At 37.9% G+C, this 17,977-nt stretch overlaps 2 protein-coding genes across 4 annotated transcripts; both read left to right on the plus strand.

The window, feature by feature from the left end:
- The first annotated feature begins 425 nt into the window (after positions 1–425).
- LOC122085864 (F-box/kelch-repeat protein SKIP4) lies at positions 426–4,115 on the plus strand. Its single transcript, XM_042654460.1, has 3 exons — positions 426–581; positions 1,529–2,023; positions 3,332–4,115. The coding sequence occupies exons 2-3, from the start codon at positions 1,539–1,541 to the stop codon at positions 3,927–3,929; spliced, it is 1,083 nt and encodes a 360-aa protein (XP_042510394.1). The 5' UTR covers positions 426–581; positions 1,529–1,538; the 3' UTR covers positions 3,930–4,115.
- A 2,253-nt stretch (positions 4,116–6,368) lies between these two features.
- Positions 6,369–16,136, plus strand: LOC122086925 (mitoferrin). Of its 3 annotated transcripts, none has more exons than XM_042655834.1 (10): positions 6,369–6,687; positions 7,124–7,268; positions 7,481–8,787; positions 8,929–9,047; positions 9,158–9,282; positions 12,304–12,403; positions 12,664–12,741; positions 12,905–12,988; positions 14,580–14,665; positions 15,591–16,136. In XM_042655834.1, exons 3-10 carry the CDS (start codon positions 7,548–7,550, stop codon positions 15,736–15,738), a joined length of 1,980 nt encoding a protein of 659 aa, XP_042511768.1. In that variant the 5' UTR covers positions 6,369–6,687; positions 7,124–7,268; positions 7,481–7,547; the 3' UTR covers positions 15,739–16,136. The 3 variants fall into 3 exon arrangements, with proteins under 3 accessions (XP_042511768.1, XP_042511767.1, XP_042511769.1); XM_042655833.1 differs by having other exon boundaries at positions 7,124–7,256; XM_042655835.1 differs by lacking the exons at positions 6,369–6,687; positions 7,124–7,268 and having other exon boundaries at positions 7,721–7,860; positions 8,052–8,787.
- The last annotated feature ends 1,841 nt before the right edge of the window (positions 16,137–17,977 follow it).

The raw sequence follows: 17,977 nt of genomic DNA on the forward strand, positions 1-17,977 counted from the left end.
GACTATTTAATTGAAAGAATTAAAAAACAAAGATTTACCAGCCGATTTTTAAACGGTCTTCGTCTAAAAACACAAGATTGCAAATTTGTAATCGATTACGATTATACATTTTACTACAAGTTGAGCTTCGGTTTGGTTATTGGATTTAATTTGTTTTATTCACTCCATAAATTGATTTAAACCGGTTCAATGGTATGCTTATTTGGTTTAACCGATTTAATCCAATGGATATATGGTTTAACAGTTTATCGGTTCTAAACTAGACCAAATACCTTTTATAATCATAAAATCAAAACCAAACCAAATACTAATCGGTTTATTAGTTCCAAATTAATCCAGGTTGATTCGGTTTGAAATTAACACCCATAGGTTAGGGATTCAATATGCCTGCAGCTGCTTCATACGGTAGAATGTTAAATAGGTTGTCATCTACCTTGATTGGTTAATTATTTTATTAGAAGGCATTTCGGCGTAAGGAAAGCTTGAACACGAATCCACGGAGACACTCGATTACTTTTCTTCCGAAACCTGTCATCGGCGAATGTAGAATTTCAGTTCGAACGGAAGCAGAAGGATTCGAGGTAAGATTGTTCAGATTTTAATCATTTCGTTTCCTAAGAATTTTGCAGTTAATTGTTCCACTTCATTGGTTCTTATTTATTTTCCTGCAAATCGCATCTGTCGTAGTTCATGGTCCCATGGATCAAGCTGGAGTTCCAACTTCCAATTGGTACTGGGATATTCCCAATTTTTTTTTTTTTTTTCCAATAGATCCGGAAGATCGTTTGTTCAAATTTTGCATTTAGGTGGAGGAAATAAAAAATTGGCTATCAAAAAGAGCAAATCAGTTTTTTCTGGACCCAATTGTTCAGTCCCTCCTCCCTCCTTGGAGAAACAGGTATTAGATTATTTGATTGATTATGACGTCGCTTTGATTGTAGTGTTGAGATTTTACTTTAAAGGTATGGTTTCTGAAATTCCAATTTTTACTTTAAAAGTAAGGTTTTCTGAAATTCCAAATTTGTTGTGTTCAAATGCTTTTGTGATCGTCTGGTGCCCACGTTCCACATTGTAAATAGAAATACCAGAAAGTGATAACCCCAAGTCCCCAACGTAGCAATCACACCGTTGTAGTAAAAAACGATCACTTTTGCATTGAGATTTCCCCTGTTCAGTTTTGTGTTGTTTATCTCTGAAGAATTTATTTCAACTCGGAGCAAGAGGAAATGATAGAGAAGAGAATGGAGGCCTTGTTTTTATGTTTGTTGACTTGCAGAAGCGACACTTACTCTGATAATTATTTTCTTTCTGAATCTTATGGGGGAATTTGAATTATTTAGTTCATACCTGCTTTTAAACTCAAGTTTGCTAGAACCAGCATTGCGGGATGTTTTCCGGAAGATGTTCAATCAAACCCAGATCTTTGCTGCACAAATTATCTGCATTTACTTCAATAAATTTATTTTTTATGATTTGTTCATATGTTTGATCACATCTGCTTTGTTTTCTTGTGCTGATATGTAATTAGTTACTGCATCATGATGGAACATCCGGAACATGAACCTGAGTGCTCCACAGATATGACACAAAATAATGCACCACTTATATGTGGGCTTCCAGATGACATTGCTCTTTTCTGCTTAGCAAGGGTTCCCCGGAGATACCACATGACCCTTAAGTGTGTTTCAAAGAGGTGGAGGGAGTTGGTGTGCAGTGAAGAGTGGTATTATTACCGACAAAAGCATAATCTGGAGGAGACATGGATTTATGCATTGTGTAGAGACAAATCTGATCAAATTCACTGCTATGTTATGGATCCCAACTCATCACGGGAGGGCTGGAAGCTCATCCAAGGCTTACCACCACGGTGCTCGAAGAGAAAAGGCATGGCTTCTGAAGTTTTGGGGAAAAAGTTCTACCTACTGGGTGGCTGCAGTTGGTCTGAAGATGCTACCCATGATGTATATTGCTATGATGCTTCCAAGAACACTTGGGATGAAGCTGCTTCAATGTCAACTGCGAGGTAGCCTCCTGAACATGCATGATTATAATTTTTTTTTCTGCACCAATTGAAGTGGGCCTGTTGAAAGAACTCTTGTGTTGGTAATCTATGATTGGGCTATGTTGGTTAGTTTTTTCCAACCTACAGTGAGTTATCCTCCATGTGAACATTGCTCCCATCACCGTGTTGTTGCTATGCTGTTATAATATTGTTTGTGGATGTGTGTCAAAATCTCCTGAATATAAACTCTATTGTGAAAGAGAAAGCTCATGTATGGATGGAGAGAGTCAAGAAATAACTATTCTCCCTCGTGCTGTTCTCCTGTCTCTCTTTTTTTTTTTTTTGGGGGGGGGGGGGAGGAAGGGGGTGTGCATTGGAAAGTCCTTCTTAGGAGTTAGGACCACCCAAATGGTGGATGTTACTCCTCAGATATTTGTCCCCTCATCTAGCATAGTCAAGGGGTTGCACCTTGTCCGAAATCTATGTTCTGTGTCTTTTTCTTTTTATTTAGTAAATTAGGGTGTATGAGAGTCTAGTTTCTTGCTTAGAAAATCCTTCTTAGGAGTTAGGACCTCCCAAATGGTAAAAGTTACTCCTTGGATATTTGTCCCCTCATCTAGCATAGTCAAGGGGTGGCACCTTATCAGAAATCTATGTTCTGTTATCTTTCTCTCTTTATTTAGTAAATTAGGATGTATGAGAGTTTAGTTTCTTGGTCCTTATAATCTAGATATTTCCAATTGACCATTTCTGGGACACCTTTAGTATGTCTAATAGCCCGGAGGCTACAAGGTCCATATGTTGAGTACTGTTTCTAACTTTTCAGCCATTGGCATATCATGCTCGCATTTGATCATAAGGCTATACTAGCCTTAATGCGTGTTTCCTGGGGCCAAACAGAGAGTGCCTGCCAATTTGGTGGCTGTATATAGTGGAGCTTTTGGCTTGTTGCAGAGATACCCCCTCTGTCCCAAAAATATTGTCTTGTTTGAAGAACCCACATTTTAAGGAGTTTGTTGTTAATGCATTAGTCACCCACTTATTCAAACCCTGTTTCCAGCATTACCCATATTAGTTTGGCTTATGTAATAGAGGGAAACAATTAAGTGTGTGGATTATTAAATAGGTGCATCATGGGGAATCCAATAAAACATCATATCCTGGTTTTTAAAATAATGAACATTTTACGATGGTGAAAAACCCCAAACAGGATTATCTTTGTGGGATGGAGGGAGTACATGATAGTCTTCCTCCTTTTCAACAGAAGGATAAAAAGCTGGGAGTAGATTGGTAAGTTTGGGAGTTCTAATTGTGTTTCAATAATTTCAGGTGCTACTTTGCTTGTGAAGCTTTGAATGGGAAATTCTATGCAATAGGAGGCGTAACATCGAGTTCAAGTGATCAATGCTCATGGGATACTTATGACCCATCTACCACTAGTGGGATGACCCACATGGACCCAAATATTTTCTCTGATATCCAGGAGTCGGTGGTTTTGCATGGAAAAATTTACATCCGTGGTGCTGTGTCTACGATATTCCAACACATTCCCGCGCTTGTGTATGAACCAACAAGCAGTACATGGCAGCATGTTGATGAGGATCTGGTGTCAGGCTGGCATGGTCCTGCTGTTGTTGTGGATGATACTCTTTATGTGCTGGATCAGAGTTCAGGAACAAGGCTGATGATGTGGCTGCCAAAGAGTAGGGATTGGGTATCAGTTGGCAGGCTGTCACCATTGCTGACAAGGCCACCATGTAGACTCGTTGCCATTGGGAAGAGTATTTTTGTAATAGGGAAGGGGCTTAGCACCGTCATGCTCGACTTGGCAAAGGCTGGGAATGTGGGAGGGGTGATGGTGAGTTCTTCATTTCCCAAACTAGATTCTGATGATGATGTAATTAGTTGTAAAGCGCTGTCAGTATGAAATCCTTTCCATCCCTATAAGTCACAACTTGTGATTTGGTGGTCTTAGTTGAAATGCTTTGTGTATTAGCACTGTCAGTATGAAATCCTTTCCGCCCCTATAAGTTACAACTTGTGATTTGGTGGTCTTACTTGAAATGCTTTGTGTATGTACTTATTTTCTAAGCAAATGATATAAATTAATCAATTGTTGTCTGGATTGTGGAAAGGGTTTCTGAGGTCATATCCATCTGGTCTACCGTATTGGAAGTGCGCTTAAATCTTCTCAAAAGTATTGCAGGTGATCTGTCTCTCTCTCACACACACACACACACTGACACCCCATCCCACACACAACATAACACACACACACTGACACCCCATCCCCCACACAACATACCCCCAGACACACAACACAGAGAGAGAGAGAGAGAGAGAGAGAGAGATTTGTGAAATTTTATGGATTAGGTCAGACACATTTTTCGGATCCAAACGACTCCTTAGCATGATGCCAATTTTGTTTTGCACGCTTTGGTACATAGCGTTATGTGATGCTGCACTGTCTAAAGCCTACAAACGGTGTCAGATTCATACGTGGAGTAGAAGGTGGGTTGAGTTATAGTCTGAAATTTGACTTGTGGTCTATTGAGACCTTTTCTTAGATATTCAACAATTAGAATTGGGGGTCTCAATATCTAAACCGGACCGGTTAAATTGGACCGGACCAGGCCAATTAAGCCCGATCCAAACCAAACCGGTGGCTTATCGGGCCGGTTTCGTTTGTATTTTAAATTGAATCCAGTCTCGGTTCGGTTCGAGTTAGACCATTGGGCCACCGGAAACACTAGAAATGTGCACCGAAATCGGAATCGATCCAAACCGGCCCGAGATAAAACCGGACTTAAAACTCATTAATCTAAGTGGGCCAACACTCAAGTGGGAGAAGCCCAAGGCCCCAAGTGTCCAACCGGACCAACACTAGCCCAAGTGCCCGAGCCCAACATTTATCAACTATTCAACTTCAACCTGTCAAAAACCAAGTGCCCAAGCCCAACTGCCCAAGCTAATGGCTCCATACCGGTTTAAAAAACCAATCCAAACCGAAATGAACCTGATAAATCCAAACCGGTACAATCGAACCCAAACCGCACCGAAGCCGACATCGAACCGAAACCGATAAATCCTTAATGGGGCGGTTTCGATTAGTTCCAAAGTCACACCGAAACCGGTGAAACCGAACCGAAACCACACCAACCCGGACCGTTGACACCCCTAATTAGAATTGTCCTATCACCCTTCCACGTGGTTGAACAAATGTGTTGTACATGCACAAGTTTTGTTTGTGGATAGAGATAACAACAATAAACTTTTATCTTTTAATTATGGCAAAAGGTAATTTACTGTCTTTACACAACCATTGGATGGGGGAGAGGGTCTACGGTGCACTGCTCTCGTATTCATCTAACGGTTGTGTGCAGAGTCATGCACCATTCATGAGCAAATTGAAATTAAGTCATGGTTGATCATTCTTAATCGATGAATTTAATCTAATTTCTTTATATAGTTTAGCGAAGGGTATTAAGAGAATGAATTGACCGGATCCTCTCCAGTGTGCCGCCCTTCCACTGTGGAGTTTAATAGATTGAATGGGAGCAATCCACTAATTAGAAAAATATAAAAATCTTAAAACCTTTAATCAGATCGATTAATGAGGCTATTTTTGTTCAGTCCCACTGGTTTTGGGCCTGAATTGACACCTCCAGGACTTTCAGATGGGTCTGTAAAGGTAGGGGTGACATCGGCCGACCCGATTTGAATCGACTGGTTGAAATTTGAGATCAATTCAATCAATTACTAAATGTGTCGAGCTCAAATACCGACAGGTTGATAATGAGTGTTCATGGAAAAATATAGGAAAAATTACATGATTACCCATTTTTGGGTTTTTCTTTACAAAATTACACACACAAAGTTTTGGTTAACAAAAATGCCCAAAATTAAGTTTGGGTTTACATAAATACCCACCCAAAGTTTCAGTTAACAAAAATACCCAAAATCCCGTTTGGGTTTACAAAATTACCCAAAATAGTGATTCTTCATCTTCCACATATAATCATGTATTTTTTTATCACTAAAACTTTGAGTGGGTAGTTTTGTAAATCCAAACTCAATTTTGGGTATTTTTGTTAACTTAAACTTTAAGTGGGTAATTTTGTAAAGATAAACCTAATTTTGGGTATTTTTGTTAACTGAAACTGGGTAATTTTATAAAGAGAAACCCAAAAATGGGTAATCATGCAATCTTCCCAAAAATATAACAGCGTGAACAGTCGCCCGATTGGGACCCACAGATAAGCTACCGTTTATAATTGTTTGTTTACATGTTTATGAACTGTCTTAAGATCACTTATAACCCGATTAACCAATCCATTAGAAATCTGTCTATTCCTCGGGGCGGTGCAAGCCACTCACCATTTATGAGGATTTGATCCATTGACAAACCTGAGGCACGCACGCTCGTAAGTGAGCAGTGCCAAACCGCCGCGCTTAGCTTGGGAGTGCTCGGTACTGTAGTTTTAGTTACGCTTGAGTTAAAAAACTTATAGAAGGAACGTTGGCGGGATTTGAATATTCGGTCATGCGAGCATCGTTGAACTGATCTTGAAAAAACCCTAGAAAGCTCGCCAACTTCCGCGCCAGTCTTACCCTGCAATTCTAAAGATGATGCCTGGTAGTATGTTGATGCTATCTATGGTCCGAAAAGTAATGGGTTTTCCAAGGTTAGAGATTAAAATTCTTGATTCTCGATAAACATTTCCACCTCTCCCTTCCCACCCCAATTTTTGTCTCTTCAGTGATTTGTCTACTTATACTATTTGAGGGAACTAATCTTTATGTCTAAAATTCCGAACTATTAGTGAAATTTCTGCATTTTGAATGATTTTTCCCAGTTCTTAATATATTATCGATTTATTTCTCTTACCATTGCGCATCAGATGCCTGTCGTAGAAGTTGTTAAGTCGCACCTGCTTGAATTACTTTGGGATAATAGAGAAAGGGGAAAATTGTTGAAAACAGAAATTTGTTTAGCACTCATTTGTTACTGTTATTTTGCTGGTATTAATCGGTTATGGGTTTGGAATATGTAGCTGCTTGTGATGGGTATGATCTTCTACTTGGGAGAATCTAATTTTTTGATTTCCTGATATTCTGCAGATATCCTATTTTACCAATTAGTTCGTTGTATCTCTGTCTAAACAAAGTAGGACGGATAAGATAGTAACAGCCAGAAGGAATCTTATCTCAAAAGATTCCATGGAGAGCATTTGATTTATTGATTCTTTGCGCGGTGAGTGCAATGGTTAGTGGATTAGTGGGTGAATATGTGCTGCTGTTTGAGGTGTTACATTTTGTTGTTGGTCTTTGTCTTATGGTCCCTGATACTATTCTCTTGCACTATTAACTTGCTTCCCATGTTATGGTTGTAGATTTTCAGGTAAGAAGTTCATTGTTGATATTATCATCTGACAACTGAAATGATTACTTTATCTGTTATCTCTATATTTAATGCAGAAATCCTGTAGTCAAGAGCTCGTCGGGATTTCGCTGTACTTAATCCTTATTCAAGGAGGATTGCAAAATGGGTGCTTATAGTCGAAAGTCTAAAAATCAACCTTCCATAAAAAATAGGTGGACTAAACTTGAGGTCGCATCCTTTGAGCTTGCTGATTTTGGTCAGGAAAAAAAAGTTCTCTCACATCCTGTTTCTTTTGAGCAAAGAAGCAAGCAAGCTGAATCCAAGCCTTCTGTGATACTGAACACAGCTCAGTTTGTTGCGGCAGTTGGCCAGATTTGGGATTGTGCTACTCGCCCGATTTCTGTTTTCCATTCTAAAGCAAATGTGAAGTACAATGATGCTGTTTGTTTGAAAGAGAATAAACTGCACTGTCCAGGTGGGGAGGGAAATAATAAAACCTCTATTTCTTCTGATACCAAATACTTTTGCATTGATTCAATCTCTGCTAGCTTTCCCCCATTTGTTACGAATTCAAACTTTGAGCTTTTGAATGTGATTCACAAGATTTCACTATTTGAACCCTGCAATGGAAATCATAGCCATTCTTCTTTCTGGAGATTTCCACAGGTTGGTTACTCCAACATGCTTGAAGAGTCGTGTAAGGAGAAGGGGCTTGCAAGTGTAGGAAGCTCATGTGCTTTGGGACAAATATATGGATGGATGAGTGCAAAACCTTTGCTTGGACTACAATGTCCTGTGAATGTCACTCAAGTCGAGGACCACAAACCAGGTGAAGGATGCATTTCTAGAGTTGTCACTGTTCCTGCTGATGACTCATGCATGGGAAGTACTGATTTTGGTTCCAGTTTAACCAAATGTAACGATTCCCCTCCAGTTGAAACTGTAGAGTCTGTAGAAGATGCAAATTTGTCTTTTACCTCTCTTTATACAGAGTATTCCCTTGGTGCTGGTTCAAATTCAGGGGCAAATGGTCCTATTTCAAGGATTCCAAGTTCCAGTCTTTACTCGGACTACTATATTGGCTTATGTGATTTGAGTAATTCTACAGTTGAAGAAGGTTGTCATGAAACAGATGTTGATGATGATGTGCTTGAGAATGGTAAAAGGCAACTCAAAGAGCTAGTTCTAGAGACTGAACCTATGACAGAACTTTCCTCATCAGTGCAAGAAAAACCTGTTTCTGCCGTTGCAAGCCAAAAGCATGCTTTTGCAGGAGCATTGGCTGGGACAGTTGTTAGCCTTTGTCTGCATCCAGTTGATACTATAAAAACTGTTATTCAATCTTGTGGCACCGATCAGAAATCTCTCTCTCATGTTGTACGATCAATTATATCTGAAAGAGGTAAAATATCTTGTAACAATTATGGCTTAGACTTTCAGGTGATGAAACATGGTGGCAGTCCTTGGAGCTTGTTAGAGGCAATTTATGGTTTGTCGAGCAATTTTATATGCGTTCTTTTTAATTGGTTAAGATTCTATTCAGGTGTAATTGGACTCTACCGTGGAATTGCAAGCAATATTGCTTCTTCCGCACCGATTTCTGCAGTTTATACCTTCACATATGAATCAGTTAAAGGAGCCCTGCTTCCCGTCTTGCCTAAGGTGTTTTATCCCTTTTGCTTTTCTACTGTGTGCAGCTTATTTGCTTCTGCTATTGAAAGTTTAAAATGCCTTCTTAAACCTGGGAAATGCTGCTTGTCTCTCTCATGAAGGAGTATTACTCTTTGGCACATTGCATGGCTGGTGGTTGTGCCAGTGTGGCAACTTCATTTATTTTTACCCCCAGTGAGCGCATAAAGCAGCAGATGCAAGTTGGTTCGCACTACCAGAACTGCTGGTATGCCTTTGTCTTGTTCTTCTCTTTGACAACATCATACACGTAAATTTGCTTTTGATTGACTGAGTTAATGGTATTGTAAACCATTATCATTTAAACTGGACCAGGGACTGAACTGTTGAGGACCCTGGTTCTGGTTTGTGCCAGTTTGCCCAGACGATTGTGGTTTGCCAATTAAAAATGCTTTGAAAATTAAAACATTGATGAAACAGGAAGCTGGCCAAAGAATAGGCTGGAAACTCTGGTTACACAACTGGCCACATCACATCCTCCTCTCTAGAGGGTGATATTTTAGCCATTGAGCTGCTGGTTCATAAATAATAATTAATAAATTCCTGTATAATATAAATGTTATATGTGCATGTACAATTCTAGAATTTTGAATCCTTTTTTGAATCCAAAGATGCTGAAAATACTTGTACTTTTATATCTGAACATTTTAAAATATAAAACAGGTATATATACACATTGCCAAATTGGAACTCCATACTCTTGCCTCTTTATAGCAAACTGTACCTGGATTTATCCTCCATAGTGTTTCTCCTGCCCCAGATTTTATCCGGTTAAACCCACTTTACTGGCTTGTCCCTCAACCATGGATTTAGTTCTCAGTATCGGTACCGGTACTGGTATCGGTGTCTGCCGATACCGATCCAGATCGAATCGGTATCAGAGAGGATCGGTGCATATCGGTCACTTTTACCCCTTTCTTTGCATAAAAAAGTACATTTTTTTTTACTATTTTACCCTGCAATGATATGGGTAACCGATCCGGATCGGTCTCAGCCGATACCGATAAGATACAGCCAATATGACCGATATGATACCAACACTTGAAACCATGCCCTCAACTCTCTTCACTAAAAAGAGCAACTAAGTGCATGAGGCTTCCGCTACTCCAGGGTTTGGGAGGGGCAAATGTACGCAGCCTTACCCCTTGCTTTGCAAGAGAGGCTGTTTCCAATTTTGGGACCCGTGACCAACATGTTGCAATAATGCAACTTGACCGTTGTGCCAATTGTAAACAATTTATCGGAATGTATCTATATCTATTCTTTGTTTAAAGTATGTTCCATGAACTTAGTTATTCATTTTAGTGGGCATAAAACATAGTTGTCATTTGCCAAGGCACCTAGGCGACCCAAGGCTTTGGGCACCTTAAAATATTTTTAGGTATCCATTATATCTAAATTAAAACAACAACAACACAGATCAAATCTATGCACTGATTTGCCTCTATATATAGAAATATCATTACAACATTACAACAACAAAGTTATGTTAGAAACAGCATTATTTAGAGGGAAAAATATGCAAGTAAAAAAGAGAAGTGAACTAGGTTCCTTTTTTTTTGGTAATAAATTTATTGAATGTCACTTGTGATTTAGAGGATATATCCATTTCATGTCAAAACTGATTCTTTATTTGTATACTTTTTGAAATAATAGCTCTCTTCATATTTTGAGATAAGACGATATAAAATTCCAGGAAAAAAAAGAGTTTTGTCTTATTCCATTATCTAATTTTTGTTTTGCATTTACATTCTAATGCAATGCTAATCCTTAACCAGTGAAATCTAGTGGGAGATCAGCTCGCGACATGATCACAGGTATGGGATAGAACTAGGTTTGATAGGATACCAGATAACTCGATTTAAACAATTTTGATCAGCCTGAAATCCAGTTGAATGAACAATAGAAGTAGTAGGTCAAGTCTGTAAATATGATTTGAATTTGATGGATATATTTGAGGTAATGAGAGTATATTTCTGAGGCTAGAATTCTTAAAAACCCAGAAAACCAGAGAATTCAATAGCGAAAATCAGAGGATTTGATAGCAGAAATTTCATGCCTCTTATAAAGGAGCTGAAACTGATGCAATTGTGGGAAAGAAAAGATAGAAAATATTTAATCAGGAATTGCCACCTGATCTGCAGAGTTGGATTCGCAATCCATAACCCCACCAAGCGTTCTTCAGATCTCTACTGAATTACCACAGGGTGGGAGCATTCTGAATGACCAGAAAACCAAAGGCCAAAAGTCAACTTCTACTGATCAAACTCGTGTTTAGGGCTGTAGCCCCTTACAAACTTATATAGAAACTAAAAATAGGACTTAAACCATGCTAAAACTCCTCTAATCAATAGCTTACCTTGAAGGTGGTCTTAACTGACTAGAGTACTATAAATTGATGAATAATAGATACTAAAGTAGGGTCAGAATGAAAACTATGATTATATTTTTCCTGTATGCTTGAAGCACAAGGAAAGGCAGAAGGATTCATAACCTCTGATTAAATCTGTAATTCTGGGACCTAAGACCGTCTCTTTCTTACTGATCTGCCAACAATCAAGTTCTTTTTTCAAACGGCAACTGGCCAAAATTTGAGCCAAAAGGCAGATATGAAAGAGATGTATGGGTTTTGAATTAGTAGATGTAACCAGAAAATGTACCCTTCTATAAAGAGAACAACTTAAAACAAGGCTGGAATTATATCGACCTAATCCAGCCCAATTAAATCACTTTAATAACAATTAAAAAAAATGGACTCTAATTAGGCTAACTGGTAAAGTAATTAGTTAATTCCGTATTCATTCCTCCGACCCATATTTTAGGCCCATGAAGTGGCCTATTACAGTCAAATTCCACTGGGCCAGAGGCTCAACGTGTATAGAGCCCAACCCAATGTTTATTTCCACTAAAATAAGCTCATTTATGTGATTTATCTATATCATTTCTTTCTGTACTTATCGAGATCTTGTTTCTTACTTTAGATTCCTCAACGGTAACTAGCATATTAGACAATGTTTCATTTGATATGCCTTTAAATGGAAGTGTTCATGGTACTTCCCCTTCATCATTGTACTTTTTAATGCAAAGGGACACAACTCTTTTGGGCCTGTGCTGCCACCCTTTTGTGACTTAAAATCTGTCGGGGCTTGCTATTGACGAAGTTCTACTTTTGACTCGTAAAAGAAGAGCTACCATAATAAGAAGACTCAGAAAAAATTTGTCTTTGCAGGGATGCCTTTGCTCAAATTCTTAGAAGTGGTGGTTTGCGGTCATTATATGCTGGGTGGGGTGCTGTTCTTTGTAGGAACATCCCACACTCAATCATCAAGGTATGATTTTTTTATTACATATTTGAATTGCCTTGTGTGTAAAACTCTACCACCTAGTCAACTCAACTGAACCTTGTCCTTACTTTAATCTTCCTATATAATGAAATGGTTGTATGTTATTATGGACCATAGAGAACAAGGCTTGTTCTTGAGAATTAGATTCATTTCCAGCTTAATTCGTTACTTTTTACTCTTTTTATTTTAATCTTGGCTTCTTATTTTCACATAAATTCTAGAATGCTTTGTTTTGTTGGCTGCAGTTTTACACCTATGAAAAACTGAAGGAGTTGATGCTGTCATCAGCCAAACCTAATGCTCATCCTGATGCATTGCAAACGGTTTGCTTTTCTTAGCTTACTGTAGCATTTGTTTCTTTTTTATTTTTGGGTCTACATTCTAGTTTAATCCATAGTATTGCTTACCGAGCATAATCTCTAAAATAACTCTTTCTTGCACATTGGCACATAATATCTATTGACGATGTTCACCCCTTATTGGCAGCTAGTTTGTGGGGGACTGGCTGGATCTACTGCAGCATTATTCACTACTCCTTTCGATGTTGTGAAAACTAGACTGCAGACACAGGTGTGTATTACTTTTGTTTGTGGATTTGAGTGATCCATTCTCGATTCTCTTTGGAGAAACTTGAATTGATCTATTAGACAAATATGCCCAACTTGATTTTTTTCCCCCTTAAAGTAATCATTGAATAACCTTTAACTATTCATTTTTGAGTTTTATGTTTTGATTGCCTGCTTGGAATAGTTCTATGCTTTTTCTATGCCCTTCTCTGTAATTGCTTTATGGGTGACTTTTGTGCAGGTTCCAATTAAACTTTTGGGTTTAAAGAAATTCCTAGAACAGTCACATCACTTGTTTGTTGCATTAGGTTGCCTATAAATATCAAACTAGTAGATGTGAAATTTAAGTTCCATATTCTGACAGTAGGCGTCATCCATTGCTTTAATTAGCGTGTGCCGTGTAGAAAGCGGAGAACTTGGAGCTCTAATCATACTTGGGTTCTGATTTTTCATAGTGGAAATTTATGTAATGTGGTTGTTCCCATAATATGCAATTTCAGTGAGCTTAGTAAATTTTACATAGAATTTGTGATTTGAGTCCAAAATATTTAAGGAATCTCAGAGTTACATAGTTTCAGTGGAATGTCAATGGTATTTTGGTTGCTGTTATCACTTAAGCAGTGATATTTATTTTGTGTAATATGTTGAGAAATTCAGGACTTGATATTGCCACCTTTTCGAATTTTTGTTGAAATGAGAAATTCAATCTAATTCAGCCTTCTAGACTGTGGTGCCAAAATTACACAAATTCCTCATAATACATAGTTTCAATTAAATGTTTATGTTGTTTCAAGTTTCAACCAATATATTTCAAGCTGTGCTATTTGATAAAAATATCTTGAAGTTGAGATTGTAAACTGGAAAGGTCCATGGCATGTTTGTGGACTTGATTCCAAATTATAGGAACTCTGAATATTACATGATAGTTCTCTTGCCAACATCAGCTCTAGCATAGCACAATAGGTCTACAAATAATAGCCCATAAAATATTTCTAATCTGTGTAAAATGACACTGAGAAAAGATGTTTCCTTCTAGTACATGCCTATACAGCTGAAACTTGTCATGTTAAAAGAAGTTTCTGTGAGGAACATGTGAGTTCTTTGTTGGTTGGGCTGGCTGCCATGTATTAGATTGCATATTTATCTTCCAAGTGTTAACTTTCTTTACCACTGCACTTTTCTGGCAAGGCCATTACCCAGTGCTGGTCCTGCCTATGTGGGTTGCTGGTTCTATCACTATGCTTCACTGGTAAAGTATGAGAATTATACCCCAAATACGGATAAAAAAACCCTCTAGTGTTTTATTTTGAATTCTTATTTATTGACCTCATTTTGACCTTGTTATTTGAAGGCGATTCTTCTGTTTCTACGTTTTAGCAGCATTTTACCTTTCTGATATCCGAATAATAGAGACGTCCTTGAAATTGAAATATACAGTCCGCTTTGTATGCTTCTTGTAATTTTGGTTCTTAATAAAAAAGTTCGTTTTCTAGGATTGCTGTACTTCTAATATCTCATGGATTAGTAATATGCTAAAATTTGGGTTGTTTTATGTGGAGCCATTCTTTTTATATTTCTGGTTGGTTGCTGAACAGATCCCTGGATCTCTAAGACAATACAATGGTGTCTTTCATGCCCTTCAGGAGATAGCAAAGCATGAAGGGTTGCGAGGTCTCTATAGGTAAGGGGACTATATAGTTTCGTCCAGTGCTTTCAAAATAGTATAAAGGTTTTACCATTGTGGACCAGTCATTGGCTGTCCTTGGGTCTGCATGGCCTGAACTATGATGTAACTGACAGAAAATGAGGTAGTATTAGAATATGAAGTTGTAAAACAACTGGGAATTCTAGCCAAGGTTATGTATGACAGGTTGCCGGTCCTGGCTGTTGTAATGATTCCCTCTCCTAACCTTTATGTGATCATTTTATTGTCATCTGAGTTGTCTAACCATCTAGTTCTGATGGCCCAATGTCAGAGCTGGATCATTCACTGAACCAGTCAACTGTTTTGAGCCCCAAACAGTCAGGGTCTGGAGAAGATGTGTGTGCGTCCATGTCAGAATGTCTCATGATTATCTACTAATGGAACTTACTAGTTTTCGAAGCATTTAAGATAAAAATGTGGTTTGGTTTCTCAAAGTTCTGGTACATTGTTCATACAGGTTAAAGATTTTTTTCCACAGTAAGACCTCCGTTGTGGTATCCTGTAACTATTCTCTACATAGATCCACCATGTAGAAGTTTATTATTGAAGTGTGCTTTCTTAAATCTTAGAACTTCTTCAAGAGCATTTTATTTTGAGTATATTCGATAATTATTCAATCCTTACCCTGGTTTGTGAAAATACATGACTTGGTTCAACTAGCTTGGTTGACTGTTCAACAAATCAGGAGGACACCCTGAGTCACCATGAATTCTGGCTGCTGAGAAGATCTGATAACCATGCTTTCATGAATCTAACTGATTGAATCTAGGAAAGATTCCTCATCCTAGTTCTGGAATTCTAGTTTAGTGAATGGCTCACTAATTTTCTACCTCTGTTTACGAACTATTTTAATTTGCTCGTGCTCCTTTTGGTTAATGTTTATTTGTGTGTTTGTTATCAGGGGACTTACTCCAAGATTGGTTATGTACATTTCTCAAGGAGCTCTATTCTTTGCATCATATGAATTTTTCAAAAGAATATTTGCTTTGGAGGTACAGCAGCTACACATTCAAACTGTCCAGAGAAAACAAACTTTGGATGTTGAATAGAAACCACCACCACCACCACCACAACCATCATCATCATCATCGGGAGGACTGCAAAGTTTTCATTCATGATGCACCTAGAGAAGGTGTCTAGAGGTATTATCTTCTCGAGGATGGGCTTCAATAAATCAGAGGATTTGTGCTCACCGAGGAAAAAGTGTTGCTGTGGAGCTGTTGGTTGAGAATGGACAGGCAACTGATTCCGCAATTCTCAAATATGAGTTGCTGGAGCATGTTTTTATGTCCTGCAATTTTGGGTTAGTTTCTGTGTCATTGCTTACAATTTCTTGATAATCTAGAACCTTAATTTATCATTTTTCGCTCAAAAGGCAGTAATTGCCTCTTTGTCTATTTCATCTCCTTTCTTTTAATGTCTCCCTGGTAGTCTTGTTTTTGCTTAATTTTCTTCCCCCCCCCCCACCCCCCAAATTTTTATTTTTTATATTCGAGACAAGGATATATAGTCTTCATGTATATATATATATATATATACACACATATATATGTATATATATGGTTGCTTTAGCTTGGCACATTGCTTCCATCCCATTGTCCCATTTAAGATCCTATGAGAATTACTCTTGTTGCAATAATATTACTGAACTTGTTTGCATTGAATGATCCTTAAACGATTCTCTGAAATTGATTATTTTCACAGGTAAAGCAATAGTTTCCCAACTGCCTCTAGCATTAATTCTCTTATGTTGTTTTTTGTCTAACCTCTTCTCCAACCCCCCCCCCCCTCTTTTTTTTTTCCCTGGGAGTTGGTGGTAAACTGTAGCCAAATTGAAATGGATTAAGATGAAACTGTAACTTAAGGGATGGTCAAAAAAGATGGCGGGTTTTGGCTTCTTCATATTCATGTACCTAGCTATGTCACTTGTTTTAAGTATGGATTTTGACAGACTGAAGGTAAACTAGGGAGGTTGATTATGAGTAATGGCCATGGAGATAATCTAGATCTCATGAGAGTATAAGAACAAGTTGGTACAGGCCATGTTGATAATCTAGCTTTCATGAGAATATAATAACATGTTGGTGCATGAAATATAATAAATCTTACATTTTTTGTGATCCTGGTCTTTTGAGTTTCAACCACCCAAAAAAAAAAAAAAAAAAGATTTCCATCAATTATAAGTGTGGCTCGCTGATGATAAAATGGAGTGGCTTACTCAGGATGGATGGAAGGGTTGGCCATGGGATCTTATATATATATATATATATATATATATATATTTTATGTTGTTACTTTCCCTTGATTCTGTAAATCAAGACTGCATCACTGTATTACGTTTATGTCCATGGTTTGTAGGATTGCGCTAATGACTGTTTTATCCAGAACAAGAAAATATGTAACTGACAATGTATTCTCTTTTTGTGTACCTTAATTTTATTGTGTTTTATAATAATAATTACAATCAAAAGAAAGCTACAACCTCACACTTCACTATTTTGGTGACAAGAAGCTGCACCTTTTTTTAAATTTCATAACTCAACGCCACTCTAAGTTTCTAACAATGTTCCTTCCTAAAGGCAATTTCCACTCATCCACCACTGGGGAAATAATTCCTTTCCATTTTAACCAAAATAACCTAGGAGCTTTTAATGGAATGATTGAAGAAGGGATGCATGACATTCGTTTGGTTCTTCGTATGGAAATAATACCTGGAGACTAGTGGAAGGTTCAACTATGTAAAATGCAGTAGTGGGTTTATCAAAAGAAAAAAAAAAGCAGTAGTGTGATGAGCAACATCTTATGAGAATTTATAACCTAAAAGAGCATCATTGCCTCATATTTGGCCAATTCTTCCAACTGCTTTCACAAACTCTTATCTCCTTATCATTTCGTCATGGTCACCTAGTTATTTATCATTTCCAAAATAGATCCACAGGTGAGTCCATGGATGAGATTGTTAGAACATTCCCAACCTTCATCCACTTCTCAATAAGCATAACAAAAAAAAAAAAAAGGCGGGCAGGGGAGCAGTAGTAACAGTTGTTCATATGTAACGAGGAGTTAAGGCAGCTGTTCGTACTTCTTAGAACTACTAATGGTGCTCCACATGTAGTAGCCGAAGGTGTTAAGACTTTAAATCAAGGAGAGATTTGATAAAAGTCAAGTCCACAATAGCTTCAACCAGATCATATTTGATATCACTGGTTACTGGAACTCACATGAAGCAGTAAGTGGCAGGTAGTTTACATACAAAAATCTGAGAGGTTTCCACGCTGTCAGTGTGGA

Source organism: Macadamia integrifolia, chromosome 8 (assembly GCF_013358625.1).
Source record: "Macadamia integrifolia cultivar HAES 741 chromosome 8, SCU_Mint_v3, whole genome shotgun sequence".
NCBI lineage: Eukaryota > Viridiplantae > Streptophyta > Magnoliopsida > Proteales > Proteaceae > Macadamia > Macadamia integrifolia.